The sequence below is a fragment of the Gopherus flavomarginatus genome, chromosome 1, assembly GCF_025201925.1.
Source record: "Gopherus flavomarginatus isolate rGopFla2 chromosome 1, rGopFla2.mat.asm, whole genome shotgun sequence".
NCBI lineage: Eukaryota > Metazoa > Chordata > Testudines > Testudinidae > Gopherus > Gopherus flavomarginatus.
Window position 1 is genome coordinate 323331349 of NC_066617.1, and position 16620 is coordinate 323347968.

Sequence of the window (16620 nt, forward strand, 5' to 3'; positions counted from 1 at the left end):
GACTTTCAATGGGATTTCTGCATCTGAGCGCTATCCAGGCCTGATCCAATTCCCATTACAATCCATGGAAAAGACTCCAATGGAAGTTGGCTCAAGCTCTTAGCCCTCGTCCAGACTAACCCGCGGCATCGGCGGGTTAAAATCGATTGCTCGGGGATCGATATATCGCGTCTAGTCTGGACGCGGTGTATCGATCCCCGAGCGCGCTTACATCGATTCCGGAACTCCATCAATCCGAACGGAGTTCCGGAATCGACGCGGAGAGCCGCGGACATCGATGCAGCGCCGTCCAGACTGGTGAGTACCTCGATTTTAGAAATTCGACTTCAGCTACGTTATTCACGTAGCTGAAGTTGCGTATCTAAAATCGATTTTAATTTCTAGTCTGGACGTGGCCTTAGAGAATAAATAAGTGAGTTTCAGAAGCAAGGGGTGCAAGACTTAAATCCTTGGCAAACAAGGCAGCAGGTTGCCAGGCTAGAGGTGTGAAATTTAAAGGCTTAAAGCAGTGGTCCTCAACCTTTTTCGTCTCCACGGATGACTGTGGCAGCGGACAAGCATCTGCCAAAATGCCGCCAACAAGCAGCAACATCAATAGGCATCGCTGCCGAAATGCCACCAAAAATCTGGATGACACTGCTTGTCGGTTGCATTTCGGCGGATGCTTGTCTGCTGACCAGTATGCAGGGGCATTTAGATGCCCTCGGTGGGTGCCATGGCTTAAAGCCTCTAGACCCAACATAATTCAAACTCAAACAAATTGTTGGGGGAAGGTGCACAGGTAGGAGGAAAAGGTTCTGGTTACTAGGTGGTGGTATGGGACCATGCTGCATTTGCCCCCTGCACCCTCATAAGACATACACTTTCCTGCTTTCAAGCACAGCAAAGGTCAGTGCAGTTCTCCCATTTGTCAACTAGGAGTACCCCAGATCCTTCACAGTTACTACTCTCCCCCTTCACCAAACAAAATAAGACCCTTTAATGCTCTTTAACTCTCCCTTATTCAAGGCCTGGAACCTACCCCCAGTGTTTAATTTGTAATGGAAGAGGTGCCGGGGCTCAAGCAATTAGGTGCCAGGGTTCAAGCAATTTTTTAATTTTTATAACTGATGCAGCAAGCCCAGAGGTGCCGGGGCTATGAACTACCAAGCCTGGAGGTGCTGGGGCTATGAACTACCAAGCCTGGAGGTGCTGGGGCTCACCCTGGCAAGCTCTGGCATAAATTAAACACTGCCTGCCCCCTTGCCAAGAACCACCTTTACTGCCCTCCAAACATGAGTCAATTCCCCTTGCTGCTGTTTCCTGATGGATTTGTCAGGTTAGACACAGGAAGGCGGAGCTGGGTCACGCTCCCCAGCCTGGAGCCAGGGCAGTAGACTGGCAGGGTGACAGTACCAATAGAGACAGAGCAGGTAGGGAGTGTGGGACCAGCAGCCTGCTTTGCAGCTAAGTGATTTACTCAAAGTCACCAGCACAGCAGGGAAAAAGTTCCCCATCTCTTCACTCCCTGTCCTCTGCTGTAGCAAGAAGTCTCTCCTTTCCCTTTTGGTACATATAGTTGTTGAGTCTCTACTTTCCTGATAATTTAAATTATGAGTTTGTTTGGTATCAGGTGCCATATCACTAGGTTTGGGGAGATGGTTTCTTTTGTTTGTCATCAATCTTTCACCCTGAGAACTCCACATCTGTATTTTTCCACTACTATATGTCTTAAAGTAAAACCAAACCCAATTTACATCTAAGTTAATACCCTTGTTTGTGTCTCCACCACCAGGCTAATTGTAGGCCTTTTTAAAAAATACCTTTACCCGAGTGGAAAAAAAACCTGCCTCAATCAAAGTTCTGAAATAAATTTGATGACAACAATCAAGGATCTGTCATAAACCAAAAGTACTAAAACACGGAGAAGGATTTCAGGGCCCTATGTTCATAATCCATTTTCAACTTCAGTGCTTCACAGTACTATAAAGTGCAACTGGTTCCCTAGTATTGAAGTGATTACAACCTTGTGCGCTGTTATTTCAGAATTCTCAAGGGAATGCAGATGAAGGAGTAGCGAGTGCTGGATGCGAAGGGGCAGCACTATTTACACCTTCTTTCAACCCTCCTAGAGTAGTAAATAATGAAGAATACAGTAACAATAAAAGCAAAGAATATAAAAGATATAAAAGCTAATAAAGATTTTCTGGTTTGGAAAAGGTTGCATTCAGGGCACAAGACAAGCATTTCTGGGCACAGTCTATCAGGAGTTTCTGAACTGGGAAAACCATTATTGTCAATTATTTCTCTGTAATGTTTCATGGAAGGCTTCGGCTCATACTGATTAGCAATGTAACGATAGAGGCCGTATTTGGGAGCAGTCCTGTCATTAAAAGAATAGACAAAATATCCCCGTAGGTTGACATTATCCAAGGTGTATGCTGCAAAAGAAAACAAAGGGGAGGGGAAAGGAAAATAAATCAGTTATTAATTTATTTAAGAACAATGCTGTGTGCTACTGTATGTTGCTGAGAAAGTTCAGAGCCAAACCCAGATCTGAACTCATTTCCACAGAGAAGCTAGATATGCATACATACATTTTGAGGTTATCATTAAAAAGTGAGCATTAGATGACAATTACGATACAACGTGATCTGTGATTACCACACAGTTTTTCCTTTTAATTAAAATATATATGGTAACTCTGGGGTAATGGTTGGCCTATTAATGCAGGTATAGATCTGTTTGTATAAAACAAACAAACAGTAATATACCCATGCACAGACATAAACTTATGGTATAACATATAACTTGTGTGATCAATGAATACATCTTCATTCAAGGGAGTGAAATCTAGGGGCATGGAATCCATCACAGAATGTGGCCAGTGAAATTATCTTTTTAAAGGCACGAAAAAAGCAGTTTTCATAATTTTCTGCATGATATGTTGTTTGGGGGTTGGGATTTTTTAAATTTTCTCTGCTTACCCATGCCCCCAGCAGTGAAGAAAAATATGGTGAACACAACCAAGCTCTTTACACAGTGCTTCCAAATGGCAAAAGGGGAGAGTCACATGAACCATTCCTGCCCATGACACCAGAAGAGCATACACACTAATATGGGGAGAAGGGTGGAGTTGGAATAGTCAATGTAACCTTCCTCAATTGGTAAATCCTGCTCTATCACATCAGAAATCATTCCAGGCCATGCTATGTGTATCAACCCCATCTCCTCAAATTGCCCTGTGATTTTGGACTGAGGTGACCTGTGTCATTAATTGAGTCAGTAAGGTACTTAAGCACAAGTCTAGCTTTAAACACATGAGCAGACCCACTGAAGTCAAGTTAGGCATGTGCTTAAGTACCTTGCTCAATCAGGACCTGTCAACCATGGACTATTCAACTGACATCATCTCACAGTGTATCTTCAACTCACATAAGTAAAGTTGTGCATGTGCACAAGTGTTTACAGGACAAGGCTCTTACTGAAAGGTACAGGCTTCTTGGCAGCAGGCCGTGCAGTTGGCAAGGAGAGTCAGCCTGGGGTGAGGCAATTAGTAAGGCTGGTGTGTAGCACTGGCAGTAAATTGCCCCTTAGCACAGGTAGGGAATATCCAACAGCAAATATTGGGATCTGAGAGTGTATTTTTATATATAACTTTATTTACGGGCATTCAAAGATATTATCTGCCACAACTGGTGGTTCCTTCACCCATTCCACTAGAATGACCAATAATTACTCTTTTTCTTTGTTGTAAAGTCCTGTACTATCCAGGTACCTGTAGGCTGGAAGGCCCAGAGCCTCAAAGGTATTTAGTCACCTAACTCCCATTGGTTTCAAAGGGAGTTAGACACCTTAATACCTTAGACCATCTGTACCAAAGCTTTTAAAGGGCAGCAACATGCAGCTTTTTGGCAGATGTCTCCCACTGCACAGTATGGCTTATACTTACAGCACTGTGCAAATTATTTTTATTTCAGGGTGGTGAAAAACATTATATTGGGAGACGTGAGGCATTATTTAAAACTGGTCTTTTTGGATAACTAATTTAACTATGCAATGTTATACAGAGTGGAACACAAGTGCTTATTAGTTTTGTAAATAAATCTAAACAAATAACTAAGCTCCTCCCTCCAAATCCTTGTGAGGGACAGAAGTAAGTTTTTTTGTTTCAGTTTCTCAGTCAGTAAGGTGATACTAAGACAGAGAGGTTGAAGGACTTGCCCAAGGTGCACAGTGTATGAGAACTGTGATAAGGAGTCAGGAATTCCTGGCTACAAGTCCCGTAAATTCCTGGCTCAGTCCACTAAATCATACTGCTCCCCAAAGGCAATGTTTATTTTTATCCCCATACACACAAAATGTAAAGGGAAAATATTTTCTTGTGCTATTTTTTCTGGCTCATATACCTGTGTGTTATTTCACTGAAGGTGAAGATGTAAGCTATGCAAAATTGTATACAACATTCAGAACCTGCTATAAACATTGTGGGCACAAAACTGACATCTAACCCAGTTTCAGTCCAAAGGGAAAAAACTGAAAAGAAAGTAGATTAATTGCTGGGGCAAATGGAGGTTACTTACCTGTAACTGGTGGTAACTCTAGATGTGTGGACCAAGCAGTGTCGGTCTGCACCTGCACTGTAGCTCTCCGCATGCACCGAACCAAGGGCATAAAAGGCAGCATAGAACGTGTTCCTCCAAAAGTGGTCAAATTTAAATTACTGCTCATGCCCCAGCATAAACCACAACTGTCTCAGCCAGTTGGGCCCTATAAGGATGACTTGAGCCCTGTCTTGATGGATTTTCTATAGAACCTGTGGTATTAAAGGAAAGGGAGGTAAGGCATATCTCAGGTGATCCTTCTGTGATAGCAGCTCATTGTCTCCCATTGAGCACTTGCCTAGGGGAAGTTTCTTGTTCACCTATGGGACAAAAAGATTGCAGGACAGCATTTCCTATTGAGTGAAGACCTTGTTGAGAACTGAATTGTGAATCTTTCATTTGTGGTTCATGGAAAAATGTCTGGTGAGACTGTTCACTAGGTGAGAACTGGTGAGTTCTGCACCCTGGTAAGTGTACTGCTGAAAGGGTTTATGATGGCTGATGCACCTATTCCAGAGGTTGATTGCCTCTAAACCACAAAGGATCTTGTTCCCCCTGAAAAGGAACCAAGAGGTTTGTGGATAGGACTTGCCAGAAACTTAATCAGGTAGCTGCTGTGAATAACTTCCAGTACCCATTTGTCAGCAGTTAGGGCCTTCCAGTTGCAGACAAATTGAGTAAGGCAGCCTCCAAAAATCTGAAGAGGGGAATGATGTGGCCTCAATAAAGGGAAGGAGGTCTTGACAGTCCTATTAAAAGAAAATGTTTGGCTGACGGGTCAGAGTAAGATGCAGTGGTAGATGCTGCAGGGGCTGCATTCCTGGGATGATAAACCTTCTGTCTTTTACAAGGTGGTTCCTGAGGACATTGATGCAAACAGGGCTTATATCCCTATACCCTTGTCTGTGATGTTTTCTCTTGGGGGTTGGGGTATAGATCCTAGCAAGCAAAGAATTGTTCTAAAGTCCTTGAGGGAGTGGAGAAATTCGTCTGTCTTCTTGTGGACCAGACTGATCCTATCAAAGGGCAGATCCTGGATGATGTTCTGCATCTCTCTGGGAAAACCACAAGTCTCTCCCCATAACAACCTCTGGAGGCAGCGTCCGCAGCATTCACCATGACCTGGAGGAAAGTTCTGGCCACCAATTTGCCCTCATCAATTAAAGCCTGAAAGTGGGCTCTATCCTTTTCTGGGACCTTATCCTTGAAATTTAGGAATATCATAATTGGTAAAATCATATTTGGCTATGAGGGCCTGATAGTTTGAGATCCTGAACTGGAGGGAGGTGGAAGAGAGGACTTTTCTTCCCAGAAGATCAATCTACTTCTGTACCTTATCAGAGGGAGTAGCCATTGATCCTTGCTGCCTGGATCTCTTGGTAGCATTTGGTAGCTTAGGCAATGGATGTGAGAATAAAAACTCTACTCTTTTGGACTGAACAAAGTCCTTTCTGGGATTGCAGAACAAGAGGCAAGGGGGGTGCCATGCCATCTTTCCTGGGTCTATAATGGCCTCGTTGATTGAGAGGGCCACCCAAATGGGACCAGAAGGCTGCAAAATGCCCAGCAATCTGTGTGAGGCCACTGAACTTCCTCAACTTTTATCTGCACCTTAGAAGCCATGCTGTGCATAAGCTACTGATGTTGCCTGAAGTCATCAGGCAGAGATGGAGAAAATGAAGTGACTGCCTCATCCAGTGAAGACTATAAAATCACCCCTGGAATTGTCAGAACCGGCAGATCTGGCCTTCTACCAAATACTGCGATGGGGCCGGTTGGTGTTGGTGGGGCAATGGTAAATATGGCTCATGTACCATATCCCATGTGTCTATGGTAGGTGTCCTATGGCCCCCAATAGTGCCAGTAGATGGGATCAACTGGCAGGCTAGGACCCCATGGCATAAGGTACCACTGCTCCCATAGCCAGTCATATCTGGCCAGGACCCTGATCTTCTACAACTGCTGTCCAAGGCCACCTCTACATGGTACCACAGAGACTCCTGAGGAGCTTAAAATTCATCAGAAAAAAAGGCCGGATCCTGGACCACTGGCAGAACCGACAGTACTGATGGCTACATAACTAGCCTGGCAAGCGGGATGGGAGAATGACTCTGCATCCTTGGGGTAGCCTCCTCCTTTGGAGTAACAATGTCCAGGAACAGAAATAGTCCTGTTAAGAGGGGTGAATGAGGATGGGGAAAGTAAAAATATCCTCCAGGGAGATGTAGGTCTCAGATCACCCTGGGTGTGAGGAGAGTCCCTTGGTGGAGAAATCAGATCCATCAGGGGCTGTGTTATTATAGGCACAATGTCAGCTCTAGATATGGATGGGAGCACCAGAGGCTGTTTGTCTTTCCTTAACCATCAGAACTGGTGCCAGAACCGGAGGGTCTGTAGCCTTGCACGTCACTTTCTCTTGCTGAGATTTATTCAGGCCTAAGTTCTTAGTGCCTGTGTGTGCAGGCTCTCCCAACTTTGATGAGGTTGGAGAAGGATCCTTTCTCTTCAGGGCTGGCTTCAATGAAAATGGTTATGAGAGTGCCCCTTACCATTATGGGAAGCCTTCTCTTTAGGCTTAAAAGACATAGCTTCCATTCCTGAGCTCGTGCTCAGAGGGGTGCTGCCTGCTTGATGAGGTTGATATACTTGGGCAGTGGTCTCCGACCAAATCTGATTGGAATCTCATTGTCTTCTCCATCAAACCTCAGTCCCTGAATCTTATAACTTCTGGGGGAAAGGAGCGGCAGATACAGCTCTTGGCTTAGATGTGAGCCTCATCCAGGCAGTAAAAGCACTGTTGATCTTCAACACTCACAGCAAAAGAGTGAGGGAAGGAAATACAGTTCTTGACCCTTGGGCATAATCTCATCCTTCTCAGGGGAGAAAAATTCCCCCAAGGTGGGAACAAGAAAGGGGAAAACAACAATCTAACTACATGATACCAGAAATATACGATATATTTACAGCAATGACGCAGCAGAAAGGCGCTAAGGACACCGAGGATTCTGACTCAGACTATGCAGCAGTAAGACGGAAGTGAAGAGGCATCAGCCTGCACCACCTGTTATGCCCTCAGTTCGGAGCATGAGGAGAGCTACAGTGCATGTGCGGACCAATGGACACTGCTTGCAAAAAAAAGTCCAGACTCAAGCACAGACTGTGTATGCATATCTACTTGTGAAATACACATAGGGACCATCACTCAAAGAAGAACATATCTCTGTTGACTTCATTGAAACCAGAGATAAATGTACTGTATTACATATAATGGAAACCTGAAAGTGGATTTTCTGAGTGATGCAGAAAGTAGGATTTGTCTTAATTATTTCAGAGAGCTAGACGTAGGTATGGACCCAAACAAAATTCCTTGATTTAAATACTTCAGTACTTTGAGAAAATTCAGTCTGGACCTAAATTTGATTCCAGACCCATATTTTGCAGCTGCATTTTATCCCTATAATGGGCCAAATCAAATATGCAAATCCCAACACCCCACAAACTTTGGGATCTAGGTGCAACTTTTCTGCACCCTAGTTAGGTGTAAATTGGTCAGGGGGAAGATTTGGGACTTGAAATCAATGAGCCACAAAAAGGCAGAAATCTGTTCTAGATGGTGGAAACAGTGTAAGACAGAATTTACTGTCCAATACAAAGATCTATAGGGTGCGGGGAAATCACAAACATTCTACCATATAGGACAGGCGTAGGGAACCTATGGCACACGTGCCAAAGGCAGCACACAAGCTGATTTTCAGTGGCACTCACGCTGCCCAGGTCCTGGCCACTGGTCCAAGGGGCTCTGCATTTTAATTTAATTTTAAATGAAGCTTCTTAAACATTTTAAAAACCTTATTTACTTTACATACAACAATAGTTTAGTTATATATTATAGACTTATAGAAATACACCTTTTAAAAACATTAAAATGTATTACTGGCACGCGAAACCTTAAATTAGAGTGAACAAATGAAGATTCGGCACATCAGTTCTGAAAGGTTGCCAACCCCTGATATAGGAAAAGCAGGGGATGGCTGCAGAAAACAAAGAGGCTAATATTCAAATAATAAGTGAAAGAAGACTGTGGATAAATATTGATGAGGAAACCTTGTCTTGAATTCTCAAATGGAAAGCAAGCCAAGACAGATTACTGAGAATTGGGTTGATGTATTCCCACTCTTGGATATAAGTAAGTAGAGCTCTGCAAATCCACGGATATTTCCTTCATATCCATGGGCTATTTTTGCAGATATTGGATTGGATGTGGATACAAAAGGGCTCTACCACTGTGTGCTGCTGCCGCCACTGCTCAAGCCCCCTGAGCAGCATGCGATGCTATGCCTCTTACCCCAAACCCCCATGCCACCCATTACCCTCAGTCTCTGTCCCCCCACCGTCTCTTGCCCCCCTGTCCCACCCAACTTGCTCATCGCTGCCTGCAAGCCCCACCCCACCCCCCGGTTGCTAGCCCTTAGGGCTTTTAAAATGATGGGGCCTGGCGGGCGGAAAGGGGCAAGTGCCTGTGCCTCAAGCCTGCTCCCTGGTAGTAGGGGGGGGTGTTGCAGACTGCAGGCCCCATAAACCCCTAATCTGCCTCTGGTCCCCTTGTCCCTGGTTCTGGCACCCCGACCTCCTACCATCCAATGGGGAATTCGCTTGGCAGCTTCCCTATACCCAGCGCGTGGCTCCCGCTCTGCATTTTGCATCCCAGTGATGATGGATCTCAAAGGCAGGGAAGCAGCTGGCTGCAGCTTATAACCTATGAGTCACATAGGCTATGAGCTGCAGACCGCTGCTTCCCCACCTTTGAGATCCGACTTCCAGAGAAGATGGAAATTGAGTACAAACCTCTCATGCATTATGCGAGGCTTGCTGTATCTCCATATAATTGTGCAAGGGGGAACATACAACCTAGAAATCCATATAATGCAGCAACCACACCACCACATCTCATCTGTCTAAGGAAAATAAAATCACTGGAAATACCCCAGGCATGTAGCTCTTGGAGGCATGATCTGGTGCAATATTTGTTATATTTTGTGCTGCCTGTACGACAGTATTCTCCATCCTGATGTGCTGTTCACAGGCTGCACTGTGTCACTCCTTCCAAACAAAAACACAGCCATGTCCTTCAGCGATCACCAGGAGGTGCTTGCCCATTTACAGCGGCAAGCCTCTGATATAGGAGGCTGGCAGGGGTCAAGGGAATCCACTGGAAATAGTAAAGGTTTAATTGCAGTGGGACAACTTTGAACAACATATAAAAGAGCAGGGCAAATGAAGCAGAATTTAATTTAGCTGAAAGAGGAAAAAGCTATTTCTGAAACACTGCGATTGCCTGATTAATTTGGTTACTTTACCTATAGCAGATATTTTAGAGTACTGTATCTGAAATAAAAAATATTTTGCTTTTTACTCAGATCAACAGCAATAATATTCTTTTCTAGTTGATAGAGCAAGATCAAACCAAAGGCCAATTTGGCAGCTTCCTAGGAACCAGAACCCATGGTGCACAGAAAGGGATAAAATGCTGTTTCCCTCACTATTGATACGTTGGCACGGCCAACAGACCCTACAAATCCCCTTATGCAATCTATTTTGAGTCATGCATCTTCACAGACCACACCTCCTTATTTAAAATGAGGTTAGCCACAGACTGCCTATTAGAAATCTATGGGCTGAATTTGGATCATGAGATGTATCTTATCCACCCTGAGATACAGAGGCAGTAATTTAGCTAAAAAAAATGCTTAGTAGATAGATGACTATTTTCTGGATTGATTTCTATCATTAAGCCCATTCAATCATGCTAAATTTAGCCTTGTAAATTTATTTCCAGGTTCCAGGCACTAGACTAAGCAACCCAAACATATGGAAGAAAACAATAAACACTACAAACCGCAAAAATCACAATTTAAGTGTAAGAAGCGTCTTCTAGTTTTCTGAGCACAGGACTGAGGCTAGTAACTCCTGAATTCTCATCCTGGCTCTGAGAATAACACTTTTCTGTGACCTTTGGCAAGGTGCTTAACCCTTTTGTCCTTGTTTTCCCACCTGTAAAATAAGGTAGCAATATTTACCTGACCTCTCAGAGGGCTGTTATAAGAATTAATTAGCTCTGTTTGTAAAGCTCTGAGGATTAAATAATGATACGTTAAGTGGTAAATATGATTATTTATTTGGCAGAGCTATGCTTGCACATAGTACAAGACACATACAAACATAGCCCCTACCACAAGAATCTTAGGGCCAGATTTTAAAAAGTATTTAAATGCCTAGTAGACTTTTCAAAATCATTTATATGCTAAATGCACAGAAGAAATTAGGCACTAGAACAGGGACTGAGACACCTAGGTCCTTCTGTGCATTCATGCCTAGGTGCCTAAAACTCATTGATTTCAATGGATATTAAGTGGTTAGATGCTTTTAAAAATCCCAGTAGGCACCTAAATACCTTTAAAAATCTGGTCCCTACCACATGGAAGCACCAAGAGTTTTGGAGGAATCTGAATGAGGGAAGAGTAAGGGAATGTCTACACTGCAAATCAGCATGGACTTCAGTGAGGCCTAGCCGTCCAAATGAGTACCCAGGGTCCCAGGTAGGCTCCTACATGCTGAAGCCCATGCTGCTGTGGATTCACTGCAGCTAGTACACACACTAGCTACATTAAAAACTAGCTCAGGTATGTCTAAACATGATGCAAACTCACCTCCAACTGTAGTGCAAACATACCCCGAGAGTTCGTTTCAAGTATATGGACAGTGTGGAAGAAAACATGAGACTCATAGACTTTAAGGTCAGAAGGCATCATCATGGTCATCTAGTCTGATCTCCTGCACATTGCAGGCCACAGAACCTCATCCACCCACTCCTGAAATAGACCCTCTAACCTCTGACTTAGTGACTGAAGTCCTCAAATCATGGTTTAAAGACTTCAAGCTACAGAGAATTCACCATTTACACTTGTTTAAACCTGCACGTGACCCATACCCCATACTGCAGAGGAAGGCAACCCCCCCCCCCCCAGGATCTCTGCCAATCTGACTCGGGGGGGTGGGAGGGGGAGGAAATTCCTTCCCAACCCCAAATATAGCAATCAATTAAGACCCTGAGAATGTGGGCAAGGCCCACCAAGCAGATATCTGGGAAAGCAATCTCTGCAGTAACTCAGAGCCCTTACAATCTAGTGTCCCACCTCCAGCCATTGAGGATTTTTGCTACTGGCAGTCATTGATGGGCCACATGATATGATGGTACTGCCTACAATAGCATCTCCTCCATAAACTTAAGCTCAATCTTGAAGCCAGTTAGTTTTTCTGCCTCCACTTCTCTCTTAGGGTAGATGTGTGAAAGCAAGTATAAGGTCTTGATGGCAAGGGCAAGTTTTAACTTGATACAGAGAGCAAGGGAAGCTAGTGCAGAGATGTGAAAATGGGGCTTGCGTGTTGTGACTGGAAAGATAATGTGTGCTCTGGATGGGCAGTGGGAGTGATACCCTACATGACACAATCACGTGAAGAAATAAGGGAATGTGCCAGTGTTTTAGCTAGCAGAAAAAACAGGACGGACTGAATTTTTATAAATTGTGAAAGAAGTAGTGGCAAGACTTGGTGATGGCCTAAATGGGCAGGGAGAAGGAGGAGGAATTAAAAGTGACTCCCAGGTTGGAAGCATGAATGACAGGCAGGATGATGGTGTTGTCAGCAACCACAGAGAAAGTATTATGAGTTTGGTTTTTGCCATGCTTATCTTGAATTGGAGACAGACCACCCAAGATGATGTGCTGGAGAGACGGCCAGATATGTAGCACTGGTCAGAAATAATATGCAGAGGTAGACTCGTGAATTGGTGTGAGGAGAGGACATCACCCATGAACAAGGTGTAAGGAGAAAAGGAAGGGATTGTGGACTGAGACCTGTGGTACTTGAACAAAGAGGGGAAAGAGGAAGAAGCACCAAAAGAGATGATGAAAGGAGCAGTCGAGGGGTGGGGAGGAATCTCGTGAGCAGATTTTGAAGCTATCCACACCAGTTACTTAAAGATATAATTTTCCTCTTCTGCTTTATTAAGAACATGTGGAAGTAGATCTGACTTCCTACTGCTTAACAACAACAATGGATTTATGTACCATAGAATAAGTTATCCATTATAAACTATAGTATAACTACATTAGATGCTGTTAGATGCCAATTTTTTTTCAATCATACACTATGCCAAAGTTTATGCTAATACTTTCAGTGTATAAACTTTGCATGGATTCCTTACCTTTTAAAGCTTCATTGATATAATTTTGTATGTAATATACTCTCAGTTTATCTTGAACCATATTCTGATCATCATCAATTCCATTGGCTGTAATATAAATTGGGACATCCCCATACTTTGATTTAACCCACTTGAGCATTTTGCGCAGTCCCCAGGGCACCACTGCAGCTCTGCTTGGAGAGTTTAGCCATGTGATGTCTGTTATCATTTGAACTTGAAGATCGTGATCATACCTCAGTGCATCTTCTTTTTCCCAGTCCACAAGAACAGTAGTGTAATGACTTAAGGCTAAAAAATCAAATGAGCCTTGGATTAATTTCTTTTCTTCTTCAGAGAAATAAGGCAAGTGGAAATTGTATAAATCAATGCTGTTTCTTTGGTGAAGCCATTCTCTCATCACCTGTGGATAGTCACCATTCCCAAAGATGGGCTCAGCAAGCCAGCCAATGTCAAATTGTAGAACTCTATCAGCAACTTCTTGGTCATTTTTGGAAAAAGGACAGGCTGGCTCTACCCAATCAGCTTGCAGAGCTATAGATATTTTACCTTTCTGAGATCTTCTAAATTCTTTGTCATACAGGTGCCAGGCTTTAGCATGGGCTTTCAACAGATTATGTCCTGCAGAGTATGTCAGGTTCCCCACATAGGGTTCATTCATTGTAATCCAAAATTTGACATGGTGGCCAAGACTTTTGAAGCAGAGCTTGGCATACTCAACAAAGGCTTGAACTGTCTCTGGGTTCTCCCAGGCTCCATATTTGGCTAACACAACAGGAAGCCCTTGGTTCTCAGCCATAGGTTGCCATAAAGCTACAACAGGAGTTATATTAACTCTGAGAAGTTCACTAACAAAACACTGATAATAGTGCAGGAATGCGTGGTTGATTTGAGACAGGTTACCCAAAGGGAGAATCAAAGACCATTTAAGTGAAAAATGAAAATGTGTGACATGAATTTCCTGCAGCAGCGAGATCTGGAGCCTGATGGCAGCAAAGTCAACACAGTGATGCTTACGTTTTGGGGTAGCAACTCCTTCAACTTTAATAAGCTTCTTTGTATGGTGAACATCCCACATGTATACATTAGTGTCAAGGAATTGGGTGGGGGTTGTGTCTACCTAAGAAGGGAAAAGAAACACACAAGATTCAATTTGTCAGTTCTGATTACATAGAAAATTCATATCCATCAGACAAGGTTTATTAAAAGATCATCACAAGTAGAATATTTCTTTTAATTGATGCTGCCTCCTAAGATGAACACCTTTTTCCTTTTAGCATCTCCCTCATACATCTCTGATGCCATCTCTGACTCATATGAATGAATGCGTCTTAATATTGTGAGGTCCAGAAAATGCCAAATATATGTAGCACCTTCACCTGACTTTTATAAAAGGCAATGTACTAGCGTATGCCTTCTGTTTACACTCTCTCCACAATGTTCAGTTCTGTGAGGGAAATCAGGGGCTGCTCAGGGACAAAAAAACAAATCCTGAGAAGGATAATACAGCAAAGTCTGTACTAATTTTTAAAATAATTCCTTAGAAGCTTAAAAGGCTATATTTTGGAGCTATTTGTACACTATACATTACCATAAATAAGTCTTCCTTTTTCCTGTAAGGTGGTACAAAATAAATAATAAATGAAACATGAAGAAGAATTAAACAGTTTCCTTATTTGAACCTGTGCTAAAAGAGGAATATGTCTCTGAGCTTGATTTTCAGCATGCATACAATTGACGGGTAAGAATTTTGCTTCCTGCTAAAGAAATGTCCCTTAACTGCACTAGCATAATGAACTAAAAAGTGTCATTCCTTCACTTTTATGACATTAAATTGGTTAAAATAGCATGCTGTTGATTTCTGAGTCATATTTTTGCTTTGACATCAGAGTTATGCCAATGTGCATCACTCCAACAATAAGCAAATTTTCCACGAATCTTTTGGGCCTGAGAGCTGGGGAACACCTGCATTACCCAATCAATGAGAGTCATACAACATCACATCTTCATTTTTTCATAAATACCATGATCATAAAAAGAACTCTAAAGGGAGGGAAAGAGTTACTTAGAAGATCTTATTATGTGTATTATTTTTTCTCCTTCCTAGTCCAGTTTACCTTTCAAAGGAAAGACCTAATCTATAAGACACAGTTCCTACATATATATCTGCCTATGTCCACTAATTTTCTTCTTAAATTAACCCTCTGAGCCTAAGTTTCCCTGTCGGACCTTTTATTTCAAAAGCAGGATCAGCCTAAACCCACTGTTGAGCCTGTAACTGAGACTGTAGAATTGTGCAGAGCAGCTGCAGATCACTTGCTGTTTTCTCTAGAGAGGTCAGTGTTGTGCTTACAGAGGAAAGCAATAAAAAACAGCATGTCAGAGGGAAATTGCTTTTCTGGAGAATTGTCCCTTGTAGATTACTAAAGCATGCATTTCTACTAATACTGTGGGAATGCTGTCAAAAATGTTTTTCCACTGTGATGCATCTACAAATCATTCTACCTCAGCCTTACGGAACAAAATGTTTGAATATCCTTTTGAAGTGAAAATATCCAGCGTTTGAAGGGGTTTTTTTAAGTGTCTTGAACTAACAGACTCAGTAACTTTATAGCTGTTATTGATCCCAAAGGTAGCAGCGCCATTTCCAGTCTCAACTTATTTGGGACCAGAACGACAATGATTGCTCAATTTTCTTAAAAATCAATGCATCAGGTAAGGAGGTTGCAATGTTTCTCAGTAGTGTGAAGTTTAGAGCTTACTTTTAGGGTATGAAACAAAACAAAACCAAAAAAAACTATGCTCCAGCTCATAGGTGCTGGAACTAGGGGTGCTTCTGCACCCCCTGGCTTGAAGTGGGTTCCATTATATACAGGGTTTACAGTTGATTCAATGGCTTTCAGCACTCTCATGATAAAAATTGTTCCAGCACCCCTGCTCCAGCCTTCAGAAAAATTCTGTCTTTGTGGAAAATCTAATTTAAAAATTTTGCTCTTGGATCCAATCTGAGAGCTGAATTTTACATTACATCATTATTGTGGCTACAGGAGCCCTAAAGACAAAACAGAATCTGAGAATTATATGGTCATATTTTCAAAGAGACCACAACCTGTCTATAATTTTTGCATGTGAAATGAAGGCTTTAATCGTGAAGGGTTGTCAGAGGTAACAGATCTAGCTGGAGAAAAAAAGTGAAAGCTAAGAAGAGGGTCTCAGAGAGGTTGGTTGCTACAAGGGGGCAGTGATGCAGCAGAGACAGAGGCAACATAGCACTGCCTGGCAAGTGAGGAGCACAGCAGAATTGTCCATTCCTGATTCAGAGGTATTTTCGTGTACACTTTCTGCTTTTTTTTAGCATATAATGTCACTAACAATGATGCTGTAATGCACGTGCAGAAAACATGAACACATTAGGAACAGAACTGAGCAAATAACAAGAGTTTTCAGTTTGGGCGCTAACAAAAAAAAAAAAAGAAAAAAAAATCCTACCGAGGGAGGGGGGAGCCTGGTTCAATTCAGAGCAAAACAAATTTTTTCAAAAATAAAAAAAAATCCAACCCCCCCAAAAAACCTCTTAGGTTGACTTTATTTTTGTGGTTTTTTTTCCAATTTGTTTTGGTCATTTTCAGGTGTGGTTTTTTATTTGGGCAAATTTAAAAACAAGATTCCATTTTGAAAAAAAAAGAATGATTCAATATGATTGAAACAAAATATTTTAACTTTTTTGAATTTTTTTCCATTTTTTGGGGGGGGGCAAACTATTCACCAGATTTGACC

At 42.5% G+C, this 16620-nt stretch overlaps 1 protein-coding gene across 1 annotated transcript in view; it reads right to left on the minus strand.

The window, feature by feature from the left end:
• Positions 1 to 2076: 2076 nt before the first annotated feature.
• KL (klotho) overlaps positions 2077 to 16620 on the minus strand; it is a 59962-nt gene continuing 45418 nt past the window's right edge. The window contains exons 4-5 of the mRNA XM_050937173.1: positions 12847 to 13963; positions 2077 to 2420 (exon numbers count right to left, since the gene is read on the minus strand). Coding sequence (XP_050793130.1) covers positions 2083 to 2420; positions 12847 to 13963 — 1455 coding nt within the window. The 3' untranslated portion in view covers positions 2077 to 2082. The remainder of the gene's footprint in view (positions 2421 to 12846; positions 13964 to 16620) is intronic.